This window comes from Notechis scutatus, chromosome 1, assembly GCF_049901735.1.
Source record: "Notechis scutatus isolate UNSWTSFEM ecotype Mainland chromosome 1, rNotScu1.2, whole genome shotgun sequence".
NCBI classification, from domain to species: domain Eukaryota; kingdom Metazoa; phylum Chordata; class Lepidosauria; order Squamata; family Elapidae; genus Notechis; species Notechis scutatus.
Genome location: NC_142009.1, coordinates 224,351,822 through 224,371,875, shown reverse-complemented (window position 1 = coordinate 224,371,875; position 20,054 = coordinate 224,351,822). Strand labels below are relative to the sequence as shown.

At 43.1% G+C, this 20,054-nt stretch overlaps 1 protein-coding gene across 2 annotated transcripts in view; it reads right to left on the bottom strand.

The window, feature by feature from the left end:
* Positions 1–17,781, bottom strand: part of VIL1 (villin 1) — a 49,170-nt gene extending 31,389 nt beyond the window's left edge. The window contains exons 1-3 of one of the 2 annotated variants that reach the window (XM_026665532.2): positions 17,669–17,781; positions 1,045–1,265; positions 809–946 (exon numbers count right to left, since the gene is read on the bottom strand). In XM_026665532.2, coding sequence (XP_026521317.1) covers positions 809–930 — 122 coding nt within the window. In that variant the 5' untranslated portion in view covers positions 931–946; positions 1,045–1,265; positions 17,669–17,781. The remainder of the gene's footprint in view (positions 1–808; positions 947–1,044; positions 1,266–17,668) is intronic. The other variant, XM_087950382.1, reaches the window with a different exon arrangement.
* Positions 17,782–20,054: the final 2,273 nt, after the last annotated feature.

The following is a 20,054-nucleotide window of genomic DNA, read 5'->3' as shown; positions in this document are numbered from 1 at the left end:
CCCTAATTCTCAAATGACAGCCTTCAGAGGAACCTTCTTAGGATCCCATGGAGAAGTTCACTTGGTCCTTTCTGAATCTGAGACTCTTCATTCTGCATTTTTTTTTGGGGGGGGGGGGGCAATTCCCTTTCATCCAAAGGCATGGCCCAACACATCTATGGTCTGTGGGAAGCTTCTTCCTTCCTTCCTGAACGTGACTCTTTCTCCCTCCAAAGGTTCACACTGATTCTCTAGCTAGACCGTCTGTCCAGCCTTTTCAGAAGGGTCCTTGATGCTCTCTGAGCTCGCTTGTCTTCATTACCCAAACTAGGTAACTGATGCTGTTATCTAGTTTAGGTGATGAAACATCTGCAAGAAAACAAGAGACCTCAGAGAGCACCAAGGACCCCTCGTGTCACCCCTGAGCTGCAAATATTCTCCTTTATCGGTACAAAATGAAGATTTACACGCAGGGGGATTCCGTTATCATCAGTTCAGAAAGGCTTCTCACCCTGGGAGAACCGATGACAGCACTGGAGACCTCAAGGGATGAGAGCAGCTCCAGAGAAAAACCTCCTGTTTGGATTGTAAAGCTTGTGGTTTGTCTCAGCTATCACACTGCAAACACACAGCTTTCAGTCCTTATCTTTGAGCAGGGCAACCGTGGGATTATATAAACCAAGTTGGAGCAAGGAGAAGCTGGGGGTCAGGCTCCAGCAGACTGCAACACCCCCACACACACACAACCCATTCCCCACAGTTCCTGATCAGGCCCGGTGAGGCCAGTGCCGGGAGCTGTCCCTCTAGATCCCCAGAAGAAACGTCTTACCTTGGCTGGGGTGTCTGCTTAGTGGGCACGCAGCACCTTGGAGAAAGACTGTGCCTGAACAGAGGAAGTGCCAGGGCAACCTTTGTTCCTTCCTTCCCTCTGTCGCCACCAGCCTTTGCCATATAAGGGCAGGAATGCCTAGGAAAGTAAGAAGGAGAGCCAAAGTCCCTGCAGATTCACCTGAGTTGTGCCCTTGGCCTGGGTAAGATCTAGCTTGCAGTTGAAGGGCTACTCACCTGTCTTCCAGAGGAAGCTGGACTCACCTGTGACCTCCAGAGAAACAAATGCAGCCTGCTTGCCACTTGATTTTGGTAAACCGCCCCTTTTTTCAATCCTGGTCCGAAAAGATGGGTGGATGGTTTATTGAGTGTCAGTGGATAGCTGAAAGTTTGCCTTCAGACTGGTCATCATTTCATTGCATTTAATTTACTCTTCCTCCTTGGTCCTTGTCTTCTTGCTAATTTGGAAATAACAACCAGATGGTCAATTGCCCCACTAAGGCTCAGGATCAGGGGTGGTATTCTACTGGTTCTGCTGAGCCGGTAGCAGCAATGAGCAGCTGAAACCGAACTAGTTCTCTCTGTCGCTCTGCTGTTGGGCCCACCCGCCTGCCCAGGCTTCCATACCAGGGGTGGGATTCTACCAGTTCGCACCTATTCGCTAGAACCAGTTATTAACATTCTAAGCAGTTCGGAGAACCGGTTGTTAGAGGAAATTACTGGCCTAATCCTGTAAGGAAGGCAGGAAGGAAACATTCTGGTGTTGCTTACAGGAACTGCCTCTCCGTTAACCCTTATTACGTTCTTGGCAAGACTAGATTTCCTGTCTCGGGAACGTCTCTGGAGTGTTTTTCCCCTCCTTTGCTGGTACTTTGCTTGTGTGGAGTGACCATTCAAAGTTACAATGGCACTGAAAAAAGTGACTTATGACCATTTTTCACACTTACAACTGTTGCAGCATCCCCACAGTCATGAGAGGCCAGGCGAGGAGATGCGTGCCTTGATGTGAGTGATATTGAGTAGGCCACACCCAGCCAATAACATGACCACTAAGCCATGCCCACCACCTAAGCCACACCCACAGAACCGGCTGTTAAAAAATTTGAATCCCAACCCTGTCCCATACTCACCTTTATCCTCTGAATTTGAAGCGCAGCTGCTTTGCGTGGCACAGAAGAGTGTTGCGCGGCAGCTGCTGAAGCGACCGGGATTGTGCAGGATTTCAGGAGGTGAGTTAGAACGCCTCTGCGCCTGCACAAATGCCCCTGCGTCTGTGCAAAGTGTGTGTTTGGCGCATGTACACAAAGTGTGTGCACGTGTGCAAAGCGTGCCCACCAAGCCACACCCACCAAACCAATGGTAAAAATATTTGAATCCCACCACTGCTCAAGATAAATCATTTTCTTCATAATGGTGATATACTCCCCAAAGGAGCAATGCTTCTGTTTTTTAAAAACATTATCGTTCTGTTTGTCTTGTTTAGTTTATATTATTCTTATGTACTGTTATTTATTACTTATTAGTTATATTTCTATCCTGCTTTTCTTCCAAGAGCTCAAGACAGTTTATATGGGGCTATCCCTGCAATTGATTGCCACAAGATGGTTGAGAGTGAGTAATTGGCCCAAAAGTCACATAGTGAGTTTCCATGTGAAACTGCACCTTCCCAGGCTTAGTCCAATATTTTAACCATGATGGTTGTTTGATTAGACAGGCTGGCAACCATTTTGTGAAAGAACATTCGTGAGAATTAGGCTCATTCTTTTATTAACTACCCTGTGAACATAAATCTAATTTATCTGCTGTGGAAAAATTACTCAAGAGTAAAGAAGGTTACAAAAGATAAGCAGGTCAAAACTGTCCAATTGAAATACAGGTCCAGATTTTCTGAGAGTTAATAGCGTGCAAGAGTCCACGATGAATCCAATCCAATGAAATATTTTTATTACGATCATAGATCAGAAAAGAGTACAAGGCTGAACCATGGTCCTCTGGGAAAAGTTCATTCTTTTTGTCTGACGGTAGTAGTAGAACATCATAGGGAGGAGACAAAAAATGCCAAAGGAAACCGGACCCTGGGTAGACCAGTGGCAAATACTTCCCTTGTGGCCTCAAATTTCCACAGCACAACAACATCATAGTGCCAGTTAGTAAACCCAGTATTCTTGGTAATGTAGATACAAATGATTCCTGCCTTGTCTCTAGAATATTTTTTTTCCTGCTGTGGCACCCACCCTGTGGAACATCATCTCCCTTCACCACCCCAGGTGAGAATGGCCCCATCCTAGTTATCTTTTCAGGTGTCCCTCAAAACATGAAGTGTCAACAGGCTTATGGGTCTGAAGGAAATGGTGATTTAATGAGGTGGCTCATTTTAAACAATCTGATGCTCTCACTTAGCCTTTTAATAACAATAATGTTTTAATTGTGGGGATTTTTTAAATATTATTTCATTTTTTTTATTGTATGGCACCCAAAGTCAGATTTTTGTGAAATGGGCAGCCACATAAATAGAATAAAGATATAAATAACATGTGTCAAGTTTATGAATTTGATTTGATTTTGCAAGAACATTTTCTACAACGTAAGCACAATAATCACAGGTGAGACAGGAGTTGTCCTTTGGTACTTTTCATACAGCCTGCTTCTTACCATAATATACTCTTTCAGGGTATAGTATATATATTTACTGAACAATGGCATTAATGAGAGAGAGTACATCTTTTCTCTTTTATCCCGAAAGGTTATAGTTTATTCACATTTCAGTTCTAGAATCTAGTGTTACAGCTGTTCTTGGATTGTATCATTTTAGAGAACAGGTAGAAAAATGATCTTTGGAAAATCAATAGATATAAGGAACTATTCTCTGTCCAAACTATTCTCTGTCCAAGAGGGAGGGAGGGAGAGAGAGAATTTGCAGAAGGGAAATCTGTGTGGAAGAACTTTCAAATAAACTGAAGTGACTCTACTAACCTCATGGATTATTTCTACCAAATAATTTAGTAATCTATTGTCCTCAAGTCCTCTATGGTTCTTCGAACATATACTGAATTGTTACATAAAGGTCAGAGGAGATACACACACACACACACACACACACATATCTGCAGGTCTTGGCGAGTTTGGGTCTTTTCCCATGTAAGATTGAGAGTATCTTGGCGACGTTTTGGTGAGGTCCCACTCGCCATCCTCAGGCTGGTGCTTTTGGCTTCATGCCAGTGCAAGCAGTGTGTGATCGGAGCTGCCGTCTCTCTATAAATACTGGTGGTGGGGGCTGGTGTGCTGGGCTGGTTGGCTGCGCTGCTGCCTCTTGATTGGTTGATGGAGTTGATGTTGGTATAATGGGCTGTGTGATGGCCTTGTGAGTTTTGTTGTGGAGATATCCTGGATCTTGTGCTGTAATCTCCTGGGTCGTTTGTTTTGTAGTGATCTTTTTTCCATTAGTCTCTTCCATTACAACACGGGACACCACCACCAATCCCCTTCATCAGACCCAAGCCCAAACCCATCCTATAAACGAAGGACAACCACCATCCAGAAACCAGACCACGGCTGCTTCAACAGCTGTCGCACCCCCCTACCCCAAAACCAAACAAGCTGACACACGCCAAGAATACAGACCCAGACCCCAAACTCGAAGCCAGACCAAAACCCAGAATGCTACATCACAGCCACCCACTCAGGATATCACATCAGAAAACTCAGGAAATTACACCACAAGAACTCAAGAAGTTGTAACACAGCAAATGACCCAGGAAATCACAGCACAAGACCAAGGATACCACAGCAATAAATCTCACAAGGTCATCACACAACCCATTACCCAAGCTATTACAACACAGGAGACTAATGGAAAAGAGATCAAAACACAAACAACCCAGGAGATTACAACACAGGACCCAGGATACCACAACAAAAGTACTCGCAAGCCCATCACACAACTCATTACCCAAGCCGTTAAAACACGAGAGGCTAATGGAAAAAATCTGGGACATCATGTCTCGCTCCATCCACCACCGCCACGTTGCACCACAGACTGTCCAGGAGTTGGGGGATGCTTTAGTCCAGGTGTGGGAGGAGATCCCTCAGGAGACCATCCGCCACCTCATCAGGAGCATGCCCAAGCATTGTAGGGAGGTCATATAGGCATGTGGAGGCCACACACACTACTGAGCCTCATTTTGACTTGTTTTAAGGACATTACATCAAAGTTGGATCAGCCTGTAGTGTTTCTTCCCACTTTAATTTTGAGTGTAACTCCAAATCCAGATTTGATTTCCATTGATAATTTTTGTGTGATTTTGTTGTCAGCAAATTCAACTATGTAATGAACAAAGTATTTAGTAAGAATATTTCATTCATTCAGATCTAGGATGTCTTATTTTTGTGTTCCCTTTATTTTTTTGAGTAGTGTATATACCGTATTTGCCGCGTATAAGACGATTTTTTGCCCTAAAAACATGCCTCCAAGTGGGGGGTCGTCTTATACGCCGGTAAATACATTGTCACTGGTGCAAGAGCGACGGGGCGGAGCTCCGCAACTTGCGAAGCCCCTTCAAGCCCAGCCGAAGTCTCTCTTCCTCCTCCCACCCACCCACCCACCCTCCGCCCGGCTCGGGCGCTTGCGGAGGCCAATCTGGAGGTGGGGTGGGGGTGGAGCGGGAGGGTCTCTGGCGGGGCCGCCGCCAGCCAGCCCCGAGCGCGTAATGGCCCGGGAGTGGGGGGGAGAAGGTGGTGGGGTGGACTGTGGCGCCCTCCTTCTGGGCAGCGGGGGGGCGGCAATTTGCTCCTCCCGCTTCTCCCTCCCTCTTTGAAAGACCGGGAGGGCTGTGCTTGGGGCGGGGGGTGTCCTCAGGAAGTTCCTGATGGGACCCCGCTGGGCAGGGCCACCCGGCTCCCGAGCTGCTTTCCAGGGTCCCCTTGGGAAGAAAAGGGTCCGTGGGCGGTGGAAGAAGGCGAGCAATCTCCTCCCGCCCCCTGTCCCGTCCCTCCTCTTGTCCCCTCCTCCCTCCCCGCTTAAGAGAGAAAGATCTGCCTCCCTGCACCGAGCTTCCACCCGGCGCCGCGCTCCCGGCCAGCGGGCGCTGCGACTTGGGAACCGGCCAAGCAACTTTAAAACCGAGCGGAGGCCAGAGATAGCCGGAATTACCCTCCACACCACACACACACACACACACACACAGAGAGAGAGTTGGCAGCTGTCCATCCCCCACCCTTGAGTCCCGATGGCACGCACGCGGGGCTGTCACAAAGAAAGGGAGAGGAATTGAGTGCCAGCCTGAGAAAGGCGAAGCTGCCTCTCTAAAGCATTTTGGTGGCTTTTTAAGTTTGGGGAAAGGGGTTGGGGGTGTCAATCAAGAATTATATCCAGAATACCCCAAGTGTTACAACTTACCGTATTTGCCGGCGTATGAGACGACTTTTTGCCTTGAAAAGCATGCCTCCAAGTGGGGGGTCGTCTTATACTGCGAGTATATAACAAAAACTATATTTTGAGTGGAAATGTTGGGGGCTCGTCTTATACGCCCAGTCGTCTTATACGCCGGCAAATACGGTACATATACATATACATATACATATACATATACGTTCTGTCTCGCCTTTCCTCTTTCCCAAAATATGAAAGAGTACAAACTCACACCAACACAGGCAGGCAAGCTGGCTTGGACTTCACAGAGTTAATTCTTTGGAACTGATAATATTCTTGGCATTCCCACATGTCCTGCCTGCCAAGTCCGAACTGATAAAGTTTTACTCACAGAAAATCATGAGGCAGTCCACAAAAATAGTCATTCACGAAGAAAAGCTGAAGTAAGGTTAAACTTTGTCTTGTACAAAGTTTCAGGAGAAAACACACCTACTTTTATCCCCTGTGGGGTGTGGCTCAATGACTCAGCTCACTCTCTGAACCTCCCACACCTCCTATGTTGCTGCTCACGTTTCTCCCTGCTGCTTAGGATCGAGCCAACACTCTTCCTCTTTACTCCCTATCAGGGGCTGCTCCGATATGCCTTCCTCCTGATTAATCTCAGGCTGTTCCTCTCGGTTGTCTGATGGAACCTGAGGCATTATCAGGGAGGAAGGTCCTGGGGAGGAAGGCATTCCCAGTTCCTCCTCCTCATCTTCCAGGTCTTCTTCCTCTGACAGCATAGGCTTGGGAATCGGGGCCACAACATACACACACACACACACACACACACACACTATATATATATATATATATATACACATATACATAGTGACATATATTTCTTTGTAAATGTAAGAAAAGACTCTGTTTATCTTCACCATTAAGATAGCAGAAATAAAATAAATCACCAAATGAAATTCTTACTCCCTGTGCCAGCCGGCAGAAGGCTTTCTGAAAAGCAAAACTGACCAAGTTGAGGAGTTCTTGTAATGGCATATACAGAACATTTAGGTTCAGTGCAAAAAATAGTTTCTTCCTTACCCAGAAATCTATGTGGACAGAATCATCTACTCAGAAGGAAGCCCTGCCTACCCATTCACTTGTTCCAGTGTAAAGAACCACATACAATCTACATAGACGCAATCTACATAGACTTCTGTAAAGCCTTTGATTCAGTGGTACACGACAAACTACTACTAAAAATAAAATCCTGTGGTATCTCTGGACAACTGAATAACTGGATAGAAGCATTCCTGGCAAACAGACAACAAATGGTCAAAATTGGGAGCGCCCTATCAAATTCTGTACCTGTCAATAGTGGTGTCCCCAAGGCAGTGTTCTAGGACCAACTCTCTTCATACTCTACATAAATGACCTCTGTGATCATATTAAGAGCAATTGCGTTCTTTTCGCTGATGATGTAAAGCTGTTTAATACCACAGACAATACTGCTACCCTACAAAAAGATCTTGACTATGTATCAGAATGGTCAAACAAATGGCAACTTCAAATCTCAACAAATAAATGCTCTGTCTTACATATTGGCAAAAAAATCAGAAAATAAAATACAAGCTGAATAGTCAAGATCTTGTTGATAACCCAAGCTCTGTAAAGGACCTTGGAATACTCACCTCTAATGATCTAAGTGCTAGAGCCCATTGCAACTACATAGCCAAAAAGGCATTAAGAGTTGTTAACCTAATCCTACGTAGCTTTTTCTCTGGTAATATCACACTACTAACCAGAGCATACAAAACATTTGCTAGACCAATACTCGAATACAGTTCATCAGTCTGGAACCCACATTACATATCTGATATTAGCACAATTGAGAAAGTCCAGAAATATTTCACAAGAAGAGTTCTCCACTCCTCTACTCGTTGTAGAATACCTTATGCCACCAGACTTGAAATTCTAGAACTAGAAAACCTTGAATTACGCCTGTCTTCGGTCTGATTTAAGCATGGTATATAAAATCATACATTGCAATGTCCTACCTGTCAATGAATACTTCAGCTTCAACCATAACAACACAAGAGCACACAATAGATACAAACTCAAAGTTAACCGCACCAAACTTGATTGCAGGAAATACGACTTCAGCAATAGAGTGGTCAATGTCTGGAATACTCTACCCGACTCTGTAGTTTCTTCCCAAACCCCAAAAACTTTAACCTTAGACTGTCTACTATTGACCTCACCCCTTTCCTAAGAGGTCTGTAGGGGCGTGCATAAAGCGCACCAACGTGCCTACCGTCCCTGTCCTATTGTTTCTCTTATTCTTCTTTTATTTTTCTTATATGTACCCATTTCATGTATTCACAACTATGTATACACTTATACTTATTATCTTGTAAACAATTGGCAAATCAAATAAATAAATAAATAAATATTTGTTGGATTCTGGATGTCCTCTGAAGATTCTCTTTCTGCAGACATTTCATTGCCATGTTAGGTAACATCATCAGAAAAGAAGCAAGCTCAGAAAACAACAAGAAGCAACTCAGCCCTGAGTATTATATGTTCTCCACTATGGTGCCACAAGCAATAAGCAACCAAAAAATGTAGCATCTATAATATAGGGACATTGTCAGATGGTTATGCAACTTAGGTGATTTTCTTATAATGGGAAAATCAGATACAGAAGATAAAGATCCATAACAGAGGTGGTATTCAGCAGGTTCTGATCAGTTCTGGAGAACCGGTAGCGGAAATTTTGAGTAGTTCGGAGAACTGGCAAATACCACCTCTGACTGGAGATTTTGCAGTATCCTTCCCCTGCCACATCCACCAAGCCACGCCCACAGAACCGGCAGTAAAAAAATTGAATCCCACCACTGATCTGTAATGGTTATATGGAAGAGAAAACCCACCTTGAGGTATAGGGATTAGCTGGACTGAAATCTGTGGATACTTACCATAGGTAAGTATTACTTACTCCTAGCCATGAAAATTCACTGGGTGATTATTTTACTATTATGTTATGTAAAAAATGCAAGGAAAGAGCATTATGTATGTTGCCTTAAGCACCTGAAGGAAAGACAAGGTACAAATCTAATGACTGAATACAACAATTAATTGTGACAATTGAGTTTGTCATATGAGGATAACAAAGAATGTAATATTAACATTCTTTCACTGTCAAAATAGCTAGTTATTTGAGTTTGTCTTTCAAGGTTTAAAAGTTTGGGAGAATGGAATATATACACATCTCTTCCTGAAAATGGGAGACATGGCATGTACTCCAAATTGATTAATTTTCACTAGCTAGTAAATGAAAATATAGTCCACAAAGATACTACATTGCAAATGGGTCAAAACATAGGAAAAGTTCACCTTGTCTTAAGAAACCAAAAATCTAAGAAGAGACAGGAGAACTTATAGCTCAGAATAGTGGGAGTTCTGATTTTTTTTAAAAAGAATACTAGTTAGTAATTATGTTATTCTTTTGCGCTATTATTTTGCTAACCATCAGTCTCACAAAATTGAAATCAAGATAATGAGCATGGTGTGTTCAAAAATGGCTTTTTGTGAGTTCCTCAGTGCAAATGGTTTAACTTTCCTGTTGCCATTAGCAGAGAGAATGGGAAGGGACAGACAAAAGAGATGTCCCTTGTTACAAAGTTAAGTACATACCCAGAGTAGAAAGATCACATCTTAAAAAGAATCCTTCAGTGGTGGGATTCAAATTTTTTAACAACCGGTTCTGTGGGTGTGGCTTAATTGGTGGGCGTGGCTTGGTGGTCATGTGACTGGGTGGACGTGGCTTGGTGGTCATGTTATTGGCCAACTCAATATCACTCACATCGAGGCACGCATCTCTTCACCTGGCCTCTTGTGACTGTGGGGATGCTGCAACAGTCGTAAGTGTGAAAAATGGTCATAAGTCACTTTTTTCAGTGCCATTGTAACTTTGAGTGGTCACTCCACACAAGCAAAGTACCAGCAAAGGAGAGGGAAAAAACTCCAGAGACGTTCCTGAGACAGGAAGTCTAGTCCTGCCGAGAATGTAATAAGGGTTAAGGGAGAGGCAGTTTCTGTAAGCAACACCAGAATGTTTCCTTCCTGCCTTCCTTACAGGATTAGGCCAGTAATTTCTTCTAACAACCGGTTCTCTGACCTGCTTAGAATGTTAACAACCGCTTCTAGAGAATAGGTGCAAACTGGTAGAATCCCTCCCCTGGAACCCTTCAAGGGAGAGGCTGAGCAACTTAAACAAGTATGGGAGAACAAGGATCCAGAATTGATAATTAAAGGGCAACTTTACGTAAGAGATATTTTCTTTGATTATTTCTTTAAATGGAGAAGGCCTGGCAGAGTTGTCTTCTAAGCCAAAATGATAATTTGGGAGTTTCAAGGCACATCCTGGCTGCAGAGAGAGACATCTGTTTTCTGGTGGTTAACCCACCTGCTTATTCCAATATCAACCAGCTGTTCTTCCACTTATGGCACCAATAAAAACAAACAGCAAATGGAAATGAGAAAACATTTATGATGTTTACTCTGCCCAAGCTTGTGGACTCTCTACTTTCTTTTACAACAGCTTAGAAGTTAATTAAAGCATGAAAAGAGCCAGATAGTTAATGGACGCTACATCTCATTATATTTCTGGAACAACTTTTTTCTCAGTTAACTTTGTCCTTGATGCTGCATAGAAAATGTCCATTCAAATTTCCAGAGTTATGTTGATAGTTACTATTGTGCAAAGGGATATCTTGTGAGTTATCCTGAGCCATAAGAGTGCATTTAAGGAGGAGACATACACATGGATACAGATAAAAAGTTGTGCATCATGTGGAAAATGTAAACAAAAGTAAATAAAGTAGATGAGGAAGAGCATAAAAATGGACAGATGACTGAACTGTCCGAATGACTAAATAAACGCGAAGGGTTGGAGACAAACTAAAATTAACAGTTGAAAAAAGTAATATTCTGATACCTTCAAGGCTGGTTTTATTTATTTATTCAATTTTTATATCTCAATCCAATTGATTTATTATCGCATAAGCTTTTGTGAACTACCATCTACATCATCAAACACATGATTACCATCTTGGGACAGAGAGATATTCTGTAACATTCATCACTGAATTTTACAGATAATCAGAGTTGGAAGGGACCTTGTAGGTCATCTAGTACAACCCCAGCCTAAGCAGGAGACCTTACACCATTTCTGACAAATGGCAGTCCAATCTCTTCTTGAAAGTCTCAAGTGATGACAAATGGCAGTCCAATCTCTTCTTGAAAGTCTCAAGTGATGACAAATGGCAGTCCAATCTCTTCTTGAAAGTCTCAAGTGATGACCCCTTCCCATCTGTGGCAGCCCCTCAAATATTGGAACACTGTTATCATGTCTCCCCTGGTCCTTCTCTTCACTAGACAAGCCAGGCCCAGTTCCTGTAACCATTTGTTGTATGTTTTAGCCTCCAGTCCCCTAATCATCCTGGTTGCCCTTCTCTGGATTTTTTCTAGAACCTCAACCAAAACTGGATGCAGTACTCTTAGGTCTTACTAAGGCTTTATAGAGTGGTATTAGTACCTCACTTGATCTTGAGTGTATCCCTCTGTTAATGCAATTTAGGATTGCGTTAGCTTTTTTGGCTGCTGCTGCACACTGCTGGCTCATATTTAGCTGGTTGTCCACTAAGGCTCCAAGATCCCTCTCACAGTTACTGCTATTGAGCCTGGTTTCACCCAATCTATATGTGTACCTTTGGTTTTTCTTGCCTAAGTGTAGGACTTTAGTTTTCTCTACATTGAATTTCATTTTATTAGATATGGCCCAGTGTTCCAGTCTGTCAAGATCCATCTGGATCTTGAGCCTATCTTCTTGGATGTTAGCTATTCCTGCCAGCTTAGTATCATCTGCCAATTTGGTAAGTTCCCCTTCTATTCCCTCATCTAATTGGACAAACATATACGAACTGGAGAAATTGGAGGGAAATGAAAAGTAAAGACACTGAAATTGTCTCTCAGTGCTAACTACTAGAGACAACTGGGGGTAACTGAGACACTCCTGCACTGATGTGCTGATTCCAGTATTGGACATTTCCACTCAGCCACTGGCCTCTGACCTTTTAACCTCGGCAAAAAGTTCATGGCTGCAGCCAAAGAGCCACACTCTTGCTTTGTACGGATGGGGAGCACAAACATTTAGTTCCAGTAGCTTTCATGCCTCCAGGGCCCATTGTTTCTTTATTGCATTTGCTTCTTTGAGGGCATCCTGCTCTGCCATAGCTGTACAGGGAGAGGAGCAAAACTTCCAATCCAGTTGCTCCTAAAAAATGGCCCTGGGGATAGGGTGCAGTGGGTGAGGAATGGTGTCCAGACATTGCAGCATTTTGCCTTTATAGAAGGGAGGGGGAAGTCCTGGAGCCGGGCCAAGGTGACTGTTCTGTCGCCAGTAAAGAGACTCGCAGACTGGAGTTGAATTCAGCTCTTTAATAATAACAGTAACTTCAACTGCAGTCGAATCGCAGCAGCCCTTTTTATAGCGGCTGCTCCATGGCTCGCAACCAATGACATTTAGTTAAACTTCCCGCCGCTATTGGCGGCCAATCAGGTACTAACATTACTAACCAATTGTATCGTTGCTTCTGTTAACCAATAGGAACATCGCCCTAGAAGTCTCTATTTAAATACACTACAGTGACGATTCCCACCAACGCAATATCAGTCACCCTGCAACTGAAAAACCTCCAAACCTATACTTATCACCTATCCTTTGAAGCACTAGCTGGTAGAAATTAACAATTTCCAGAGTGGTGTAGTTTTTACATATGGAAAGGACCTGTATTCCATTCCTCTTAAATGGCCGGTTTCAATGCTCTTTAAAATTAATAAACAGATAAATATAAAATGGCAATTTGGCAAGACCACCGTTCATTTTAATAGGTCCCCATGTAACCATGAAGCAGGGATGTGACATGGTGTTACTTTCAGCAACACCTTGAAGCTTACAGAAAAATGCTGTTTCTATTGCCCTCTGCATTACTGGTCTGAACTGGTCCACACAGCTCTTTAGCCACGAAAACCAACAACAGAAGACTTTGCTTTCTACTAAGACGTCTCTTCATTTCTGCAGTTTCTAGTTCTCATCCCCGTTGAAAAGTAGATGGAATATTAATTATATATTTGTTTTGGAATTTTGGAAACAGGTGACTATATACACTGGAGTAAATTAATCTCTCTCCTTCTCATACACTGCATGCAGGCTTACTTTTGCCCACGGCTAGGCTGAGTAATATGGTACCGTCCAAATAATTTGTATTTCAATTCTCATTCACCTTATGACATGGTTAATGGCAAAGGAGAGGAGAATTATGATTTGAGATCTCTGGAAGATACATGATCTCAAGTCTATGTTAGTTGTTTAAAACAGGAGCCTCCAACCCCTGGTCCGTGGCCCTCTGCCAGGCCACAGCCTGTGGTGGACGAACACGCGTGTACGCAGTTGCATTTGTGAAAGCAGCACATGCACATGTGAAACCATCCCCTCTCCTTCCCCCTCACTGCTGCTGTCAGTGTCACTGTGCCGAGCCGGAAAGATTGGGGAACTCTGGATTAAAACATCAGCTGTTAACGTTTCACAGGGTAGCCTGTTTTGCCTATTGATCTATTTCTGTTTCAAATGTTCCCGTGAGTGAGAAGATTCAGCCATTCACACAACATGCAAAGCCACGATTTGCTTAACCATATTATCATAAGGCAATGCACGTGGGGGGGCATGCCCCCTGTGCATGTGTGCGCGACCCCCATGTGTGCCATGCACCTTTGCGCATGCGTGTGCAACGCCCCCTGCATTCCGCACATTCCTGCCCATGTGCACGCATCTGCGCACCCCGTCTCCCGCACATGCGTGGCAGCTACCCGACTATCAGCTGATGGGTGGGCGGCAGGTGTGCCTGCGCAGTGGACCTGCTCTGGGGCGACGGCTCGCGTGTTGGCAGAGAGGGCTCTGTGTGCAACTTCTGGCACGCAGGCTGTAGGTTCACCATCACGGATCTAGGCTATTCTTAGCTGGATTTGTATAATCAGCTGTGCCCAAACCAAGCAAACTATATTTTGGCTTGTACGTGTAAAGCCATCCACCCTCTGAACAAAAGAAAACACCTTCCAGGGCTGTGATATGCTTGTTTTTGTTGGTGAAGCCCAGATGAAAACTCACACATGACTGGAAGGATGACATCCAGTGGACCAGCTGGGCATACTTTCTAAAAAGAACTTCAGAGTTGCCCAGTATGAGATGGAGGAAGTTGGGGCCTGAGAAAAATAATAGGTACTAACATGCTCTGCCTGGCCCAATTTCTCTTCTAAGATTCTTCATGTTGTGGCAGCAGAGTTGGACAGTAGCGAGGAGGTTAGGGAGGAACCTGGGCCAGTCTTGGAGGCTGAGGAGGGTTCAGATGAGGGTTCTGCAACAGAGGCAGGGATGGGGGCAGGGCAGGCTGGCAGTCATCACCTGCCTTCAGACTCAGCAGTGAGGCGGGAGAGTGTCTGGAACTGGTTCCCAGCCTGCGCGTGTGCAGGGCTACCAGAAGACAAGAATAATTGAGAAAGCAGGGTCGACTCAGGAGTAAGGCCACATCTCAGAGATGATTGGCCCCTCCCATAGGACACAAAAGAGGAGCAAACGGGACGTGAGCTTTTGCAGGAAGCAATTAATTCATCTGGTCGATTCAAGTTTTGAAAAGTTCTATTTGACTCTGTGTCAAGTTTGGCCTTGCCCTGCGTTTGGCAGTTAGTTCTCTGGCAGCATTCCAAGTGCGATAAGGTGGGTGTTTATAAACATTCCCCTGAAAGACTGTGAAGCCTTGTAGGCTGTGAATGAATGTAATTCACAGCTGTGGAAATAAAAGAGGTTTTGCCAGGACTAAGATTGTGTTTTATACTTTCTAAGGAAGCCTAGGTCGTAACACTTCACAAGATTCCCTAAAATGATCATTTATCTTAGCAATTAAAAACAAGAGAATAAAAAGATAGTTGGGTTTATGCTGATTATGTTGCTATTTTTCTCTAGCAGGCACTAAAATTCAGTACAATCACCTTTCCTAAGCTCCTCACAAAAGGACGCTTTTAGTTTAATGTTCAGCTTTCTGCTTCTGTCATTCACAAAGAACCTGTTACATATTTGATGTCCTGCTAGACAAGGCATACATTCAAACAGTTACATTCATCCTTTCTATCTGAAAGATCACTATAACTATGGTGTATGGGTATCAGCAGGTAACATTAGAAACCAATGGGGAAAGTGGTGGTGCTCCAGATGTGGCAGGACTCCAACTCCCATCAGTTTGGGTGCTAATGTAGAGAGGATAGAAGTTCTAGTTTAATCAAATTTGGCAGAAAACCTACCGCCCACATACTTTTAGTAAGGACAAAACACAAAGAACAGATTGTTGTGGATATCCACCCTGCAGCTTGATTATTGCAATGCTCTCTGCCTTTGAAGATCATCCAGAAGCTTCAACTAGTCCACAAAATGGTGGTGCGAAGAATAATGGGCATGCCTCTGCTTCACAAACTGCACTGGTTATCAATTTGCTTCTGGGTGTAATTCAAGGTGCTGGTTGTTAGCTGTAAAGCCTTATATGGCAATAGGGCCTGGTCATTGAAGGGCTGCCTGTTTTCCATGACACCTGTCCTGCTGATTCAAGATTGCAGGTTTGGTGCACTCTGTGTTCCTTCAATTATTAAAGCACATACAGGTAGTCCTCCACTAATAACAGTTCATTTGGTGACCATTTGAAGTTACAACAGCACTGAAAAAAGGGACTGGATTTGGCGTTTTTACCCACCTATCGAATCCTTCCTAAGAACCTGGGATTGCCAGATATTATTATTTAATGTTAAAGCTGCAGGATGTAAGCTGCTCCAAGTAACGCTGCCTTTTGTGATTGACAGTTGGTGATTCTGTCAATGCTGATGCTGTTCAAAGAGCTTCAGATGTTTTGGAATCGCATCCAAGGTGCTTATTATTATTGGTCTTTCTTTCTTTCTTTCTTTCTTTCTTTCTTTCTTTCTTTCTTTCTTTCTTTCTTTCTTTCTTTCTTTCTTTCTTTCTCTTTATTTTCTTTCTTTCTTTGTCTCTATCATTTTCTCTCTCTTTTCTTTCCTTTCTTCCTTCCATCCTCTCTCTCTCCCTCCCTCCCTTTTCTTTCTTTTTTCTTTTTCTTTCTTTTTTCTTTCTCTCTCATTTTCTCTCTTTTCTTTCCTTTCTTCCTTCATCTCTCTCTCCCTCCCTCCCTTTTTTCTTTCTTTCTCTTTTTCTCTCTCTCTCTCTCATTTTCTCTCTCTTTCCTTTCCTTCCTTCCTTCCTCTCTCTCACTCTCTCCCCTTCCCTTCCCTCCTCTTTCTTTCTTTCTTTCTTTCTTTCTTTCTTTCTTTCTTTCTTTCTTTCTTTCTTTCTTTCTTTCTTTTTCTTTCTTTCTTTCTTCTTTCTTTCTTTCTTTCCTTCCTTCCTTCCTTCCTTTTTTTTCTTTCCATAATTATTCTTTTATTTGCAGGTCTTTGTATTTTGTGATTTTCTCCAGTTTTCTCTTCTATTCTGCTGTCTTTGGGTCCTATAACACCCACTATCCAGCCTTTTTTGTCTTTTTTATCAACAATTGTCAAATCTGTGGTATTATATTGCTCATTATTATTATTATTACTTTAATGGATTTTCTAGATCAAGAAAAGCCATAACTGTTGCCAGCACCTTACTGAGCTTTTCTAGATTGGAAGCTAAGGAGAGTTGGAACAGGCTAGTACTTGGAAGAGAGACAACTAGGGCTATAGGATAGATTTGGAAACTGAATAAGATCTTGCAAGAAAGATGTGGCAAAAAAATTATTTTGCTCTGTTGTGAAGAAAGTAATATATTTTTCCATGAAGTCATGAGAGCAACTTGAAAGAAACTTTTAGTGCAGACTGAGTTGCTAAAGTTGAGGTTATTCTTCTAAATCTTAATCAGAAGGAGATGGAAGTAAGCTATATCTCACCAAAAATTATGCCTTTTAGTAAAAGTTGTTAATCTGAAAAAGAGCTACCATCCAGATTGCTTCTGATTTTGAGCTGTCCTAGCTCGACTAATATGGCCCTTCTCCTATAATATCTTTAGCCCTTGAATTAGCAGTTTTTTCTGCTAATAATTCTTGACTCTTTTTCCTACTAGCCTATTTCTGAAATATATTCAGCACTTGCCCATAGCCATCTCCGCAAAGCCTCTTATCCTAAATCCACCCCCCATTTACACTGAATCTAGTTTTACAATGAATCTTAGGTCTGTTGAAACATGGAAAGAAAACGCCTGGCCTATTCTTGTGCCTCGAAGCTGACAACTGAACCAGAGTTAAACATCCCACACCTGCCTCTCAAGCTGTGGTTAGGGATACAGAGGAGGCCCATAACCTGGGAAAGCCAACCCACCATTTGTATGAGGTAAAGGCAACAAATAGCCTTACAGCTTACCTGGTGTTGTGGATGTCTGTTTTAAATTGCCCCCCAATATAAATTCTTTTCTGGAGTTTGTTGCTGGTTTGGTTGCTATGCTTGCCTCTCAGTGAGAGAGAGAGAGAGAGAAACAGAGCGCAGCGCAACCCTGAAAAAGGGAGGGGAAAGCCAGTGGCCAAACGTTGGATTATGCCTGCTCCATTAGACAACCAGCTTTTGCACAAACACACACATACACACACCCCTTTCACTTTGGTCTCTAATGAGCTGAATTCCAGCTAGTACTTACCAAAAGATGGTCAAGCTACAGCTAGGGAAGACAGTAGCCCATTAATGGATTGTCTGTGTCTTTCTGTTTGTGTGTGTGTTTGTTTGTGAGACAATAATAGATAAAAAGAGGGACAGAGACAGATCAGAGGCTGAGAAGCAAACAAGGCAATGAATACAGAGTTTTGGGCTGCCTCTGAGTCGAATGAATGGCTGAGGTCAAACGCATAATAGAAAGACACACATTTGGCTTCAGTACTAGACTCAGATGGGTTCCACACGGTGGCTGGATTTTGGATCACAGTACAGTGTCCCTGCAGTTAAGATCTCCCTCCCCAAACATGCCTGCTTGGAGCCAGGGACAATTTTCCACTCCAGCAGTAGCAGCAAACAAACCTGTATCAATTCTTGAGGTAACATACATATTACTGCTGTTCCTCACATTATTCTTTCCTTGTTTTTTTTTAATAGTTAAAATCAGAAAGGAAGCAGCTGAACATGGACAAATTTATAGATGTTCATTTAATTGTTTTAAAATTATATAATGACTCTCTGCAATGCTTGGTTCCAATGATACCCACAGTAGTCAAACTGCAACTGCTTGGAAATCATTTACATCTGGATTCTAAAATCATGTTACTACACCACTGGTGCCTGGTTAGATCCCTGTGGAGGAATGGATGAGTAAACAATTAATAGATGAAGCTTCAGAATACATTGAGAAATACAACTGGGAGGGGAAAGGCAAATCCCCATTTTTAGAGGGGTGATTTAATTTGGAGAAGTGTAGTTGCGCTTTAAAGCAAAACCAACTTCTCTCCCCCTGCCCCAACAGTGTGTTATAAGAAAAAAAAAAGAGGGATGGATGGATAAAACCTTTAGAACTCTATAGTACATGTGTTTAGGAATGACCCAGAATCCGGTGACAAAATGACTCGATTTAATTCAAGTAACGGCCGTGCATGCATATCTGAAAGCAGCAACTGGATGTCCTTTCGATGTCTTTGAGTGACTTTTGGCTCCTGGACAAGTCTTTTGCAATTTTCTTGGTAAGGTTTCAGAAGTGGCTTCTTTCTAGGACTGACAGAAAGTGACTGACCCAAGAGGTCACTCAGCTGGCTTTGTGCCCAAGGCAAGACTAGAACTCAGAGTCTCCTGACTTCACAATAGTAGATTATTGATCTGGAGCAGCCCAATTCCTCTCCGGAAAGTGAACAATTTTCCCTAACGACCACTGAACCACACTGACATTGTAAAAGTAAGGTTGTGCCACCTTCTGTAGTTCTGATCATTTAAAAGTAACCTTGCAAGGGTTTGGAAAGAGGTTAGCTTGTGAGGGAGAGCAATTAACCTCTAGCTTTGTTTGTTTGCTTTTGCAAGCCTATACAAGGAACATTACATGCAAGATATATGGTGTGATGGCAACAGAGTCAGAAAGGACAAAGGTATCTAGAGGAGGAGCCTCATAGGTGATGAAAGACTGGCACGAAACTGTAGTTGAGAGAGGGGAGATCTATTGTGTGCAAAATGGCCGGATGCCCCTTTCCCCCAACATCATTCCAACTAGTAGCAAAACTATTTACAATAATAATGATATTATCTTTCTGGGCTCTTGTGCAGTTCAGTTCTGTTCACGAGGCTTGCTTTCCTTTACAATACTGAAATCTCCTCCTTTGAAGGTTATTCAGAAGTCCAAGATACAGAAGGCCTTTAGATGGGTCCTTCGTTCCTCCTTTTTAATAAAAGAAATGGACTCGCGGCCCGGAACTAGGGAAAGCTGGGATTTTATTCTACGCTTCTCCACTCTGATGCTCTCCAGATGTAGGACTGTTACTAACATCATTCTTTACCATTGGTAATACTGGCCAGAACTTAATGGAACTGTGGCATCCCAAATACATAAACACCATTTGATTGTTTACTGCAGTTCTAATAAAATCTTTTGTTTCCAACAGTGTCCACCCAACCAGCTTAAAAAGCTCACAAACACAGACACCTGCAAGGACATTCTAATTTATCTTAGCATTTCTTCTCAAGGATTATACTGCCTCTTAAAGAAGAATACAGTCTTCACGGCCAAAACCACTAACTGACCCCTCCCCATAAATTTGTCCATTTCCTTAAATCCAGATCTGGG